General features: G+C 38.4%; 1 protein-coding gene across 1 annotated transcript; it reads left to right on the top strand.

Annotated features, from left to right (window-relative positions):
* Window positions 1-3,478, top strand: LOC126695098 (trifunctional UDP-glucose 4,6-dehydratase/UDP-4-keto-6-deoxy-D-glucose 3,5-epimerase/UDP-4-keto-L-rhamnose-reductase RHM1). Its single transcript, XM_050391723.1, has 3 exons — window positions 1-168; window positions 1,008-2,583; window positions 2,674-3,478. The coding sequence occupies exons 2-3, from the start codon at window positions 1,021-1,023 to the stop codon at window positions 3,115-3,117; spliced, it is 2,007 nt and encodes a 668-aa protein (XP_050247680.1). The 5' UTR covers window positions 1-168; window positions 1,008-1,020; the 3' UTR covers window positions 3,118-3,478.
* The last annotated feature ends 648 nt before the right edge of the window (window positions 3,479-4,126 follow it).

The following is a 4,126-nucleotide window of genomic DNA, read 5'->3' as shown; positions in this document are numbered from 1 at the left end:
ATATATATATACCTCACCTCTCCTTCACCTTCCCTCATTCTCTGCCAAATCTCTGTGAGCTATTTATTTCAATTCTTGCTTGTCTGAAAATTTCATTCTCTCCCTTTCTCTCTCTCTCTCTGGCCTGTTCTTTCCTAAACAAAATTGGTCTTGATCTGTAGAAATTTGGTAAGTTAATTTGATCCTCTGTTTCTTTTTTTGAGCACAACTAAATGGATTTCTGTATTGTTTGGAGCTATCTGTGATCTGGGTTTTTCTCAGTTTTGTTAGATCTGTTTTCAAACAATGTGGAAAATTTTCATGATATTTATTTGCTTAAATCTAATTACAGACATTTGCTTAATGTGATCCGGTTGTTTGATTCGCTCTTTTCTCCATGGGAATAGAATTGGGATATGGTTGTAGAAATCAGATCTATATGTGGGTTTTGAGAAATATTTTTAAGTATGGGTTTTGTGAGCAGTGCATGGATCTGGTGATTGTTTTTGGTTCTGGAGAATGTGTTGGATCTTTTAACTTTAATGAACGTTGTGTTATTTATTTTGGTCTGTTTAGTTGCTTGGAAAGAGAGGAAGCTAAAAAGACTAATTGAAGCCTTACATCACATGCATGTTCTGTTGTTAAGATTCTTAGAGGCTGATGAGAATCAATTTTTTTCAGCAATTAATTATACAAGGTCTAGGGAGTTAATTTGTTTTGTTCTTTTTCTTTTATTTTATTTTATTTTTTATTTTATTTTTTGTATTGTACACGTAAGAAAAATGTGTTATTCCATTTCAGTTTTGGTTACTATGCAACCAAATGGAGATGGGTAGTCTCCTCGCATCTTCAATTTGTGTTATCAATGAAGCTTTCAGTAATTCTTATGTTGGTTATTTTTAAAATGATAGCAGGGCTACTTGTTATGGGATCTATTGCTTTTTGATTTGTATGTTTATTTGCTATAAAACTTTACATGTATCATGGTTCTGAAATGAATTTAGTTATTTTTAATGTTTCTTATGTAGGCATTGCTTTAAGATGGCTACTTATACCCCTAAGAACATCCTCATCACTGGGGCTGCCGGGTTCATTGCATCCCACGTTGCCAACCGACTGATCCGTAACTACCCTGACTACAAGATTGTCGTGCTTGACAAGCTTGATTATTGCTCGAATCTGAAAAACCTCCTACCCTCAAAATCATCTCCTAATATCAAGTTTGTGAAGGGGGATATTGGTAGTGCTGACCTTGTCAACTTCCTCTTAATCACTGAGTCTATTGACACGATAATGCACTTTGCTGCCCAGACCCATGTTGACAACTCATTTGGCAACAGCTTTGAGTTTACCAAGAACAATATCTATGGTACCCATGTCCTTTTGGAAGCCTGCAAGGTCACTGGCCAGATCAGGAGGTTTATCCATGTGAGTACGGATGAGGTCTATGGGGAGACAGATGAGGATGCAGTTGTGGGAAACCATGAGGCTTCTCAACTCCTCCCAACAAACCCATATTCTGCCACAAAAGCTGGAGCAGAAATGCTTGTTATGGCATATGGTAGGTCATATGGGTTACCTGTGATAACAACACGTGGGAATAACGTGTATGGACCCAATCAGTTTCCCGAAAAATTAATTCCAAAGTTCATCCTCTTGGCCATGCAAGGGAAACCTCTTCCAATTCATGGTGATGGTTCTAATGTGAGGAGTTATTTGTATTGTGAGGATGTTGCTGAGGCTTTCGAAGTCATTCTTCATAAGGGAGAGGTTGGTCATGTGTACAATATCGGGACAAAGAAGGAAAGGAGAGTTATTGATGTGGCCGAAGATATTTGTAGGCTTTTCTCGATGGACCCAGAGAAAAGCATCAAGTTTGTGGAGAACAGACCATTTAATGACCAGAGATACTTTCTAGATGATCAGAAGCTGACAATCTTGGGGTGGTCAGAGCAAACTACGTGGGACGAGGGGCTGAGAAAGACTATGGAGTGGTATATTAACAATCCTGATTGGTGGGGCGATGTCTCTGGGGCACTGCTTCCTCATCCAAGAATGCTGATGATGCCAGGTGGGATTGAGAGACACTTTGATGGGTCTGAAGAGGGCAAATCTGCATCTTATGTCTCAAATAATACCCGGATGCTGGTTCCACCTTCCAAAAGCATTGGCTCTCCTCGAAAACATTCCCTGAAGTTCTTGATCTATGGTAGGACTGGTTGGCTTGGTGGTCTGCTTGGGAAGATATGCGAGAAACAAGGGATTTCATTCGAATATGGAAGAGGGCGTCTAGAGGATCGATCATCGCTCTTGGCAGATATTCAGAATGTGAAGCCAACCCATGTTTTCAATGCTGCTGGTGTGACTGGTAGACCCAATGTAGATTGGTGTGAGTCTCACAAAACTGAAACAATTCGTGCAAATGTTGCTGGAACCTTAACCTTAGCAGATGTTTGCCGAGAGCATGGGCTATTGATGATGAATTTTGCTACAGGATGCATATTTGAGTATGATGCTGCACATCCTGAGGGTTCTGGCATTGGCTTTAAAGAGGAAGATAAACCCAATTTCATTGGTTCTTTCTATTCCAAAACCAAGGCTATGGTAATTTATTCATAATCATTGTCTCTATTTCTATATTCTTTATGAGATTATGCATTTGTTCTAACAGGTCCTCTCTGATTTTTCAACCAGGTTGAGGAGCTGTTGAAAGAATATGACAATGTCTGCACCCTCAGAGTTCGGATGCCAATATCATCTGACCTAAGTAACCCACGGAACTTCATAACCAAGATTTCTCGTTACAACAAAGTCGTTAACATTCCAAACAGCATGACCATCTTGGATGAGCTTCTTCCCATCTCAGTTGAGATGGCGAAGCGGAACTTGAGGGGTATATGGAACTTCACAAACCCTGGGGTTGTAAGCCATAACGAGATTCTGGAGATGTACAAGCAATACATTGACCCCAACTTCAAGTGGGCTAACTTCACACTTGAGGAGCAAGCCAAGGTGATAGTGGCCCCTCGAAGCAACAATGAGATGGATGCATCAAAGTTGAAAAAAGAGTTCCCCGAGTTGCTATCTATCAAGGAGTCCCTGATTAAGTATGTATTCGAACCAAACAAGAAAAACTAAGCAGAATAAGCAGTTTTGAGCGGTAGACCTCAGTATTGACCTCTGCAGTTTGAACTAGGCTTCATTTTTCAGCTTTCTTCCCTATAAAAGGTTGATCATTCCCCCCAATTATTATTCATTGTTAGCTTCATATCATAATATTTTCCACTGTTCTAGGAGGCCATGAGGATAATTCTATTAGTTATGGATCTTTTATTTTTAACTTTCCCGTTTGTATTTTAGTTTGCTTGGTTACTTTCAGCAAAGGAACATTCTGGTCAATAGCTTCTTTATAATGGATGTCATCTACTACAAACAAGCCTGAGAGTGTATTAAATTTGCAGTCTATGTTATGAAATATGTGTGGCCTTTAATTCTTTAATTACTCAACTTTTTTAGTATCCATTCAATAAAATTATGCTTGTATTCTTACGTACTCAGAATATCCAGAAGAAAGTCAATGAAGGTGTTTACTCAATTCTCCACATTCATTCTCACTTCTCAGTACCTGGTCCCCTCACCTGCGCTAAGAGATTAAGTTAATGAATTTAGAGCGTACCTCTCTCAGGTCTCGGCTAATGCCTGTACGCAGTTCCATTTTTTTTAGTATGAAAATACTTTCTCCATTTTTTTACTGATCGGTAGGGATGACAATTTTTATCCATATCCATGAAACTACTTATAACCCATCTCATTTGGATAAGTTTTTATCCAACCTATTTGAATATTTGGGTTAAATAGGTAAAGACTCACTAGGTTATTTAATTAGATTGGCCTAAATAGATTAAACCACTAATACCTACTAAATTGATCTAAAATTTAAATAAATAACATAAACTCTAACTATCTAAACCAAAAAATTCAGCAAGCTCTCAGTCTCACTCTCCTTAATGTTAAAATACATTCTTTCCCTTAGATTTTCTCAATAACCAAACAGGTTAGAACTTCAAATTAGGGAAAATCTAAAGAGAGGAGATGGAAGGTACTTGAAGAGCAGATTTGAGGTCAAGCTTCAAAGGTGGCATAGAAG

The sequence above is a fragment of the Quercus robur genome, chromosome 8 (genome assembly GCF_932294415.1).
Source record: "Quercus robur chromosome 8, dhQueRobu3.1, whole genome shotgun sequence".
Lineage (NCBI taxonomy): Eukaryota > Viridiplantae > Streptophyta > Magnoliopsida > Fagales > Fagaceae > Quercus > Quercus robur.
This window is presented reverse-complemented; position numbering and strand designations above follow the sequence as displayed.

What these genes read in the sequence shown, in the direction of transcription:
- LOC126695098 (XM_050391723.1), top strand. Translation starts at nt 1,021, where the DNA reads ATGGCTACTTATACCCCTAAGAACATCCTCATCACTGGGGCTGCCGGG. An exon ending in ATTCCAAAACCAAGGCTATG is followed by an intron (nt 2,584 to 2,673) that starts GTAATTTATTCA and finishes TTTTTCAACCAG; the next exon opens with GTTGAGGAGCTGTTGAAAGA.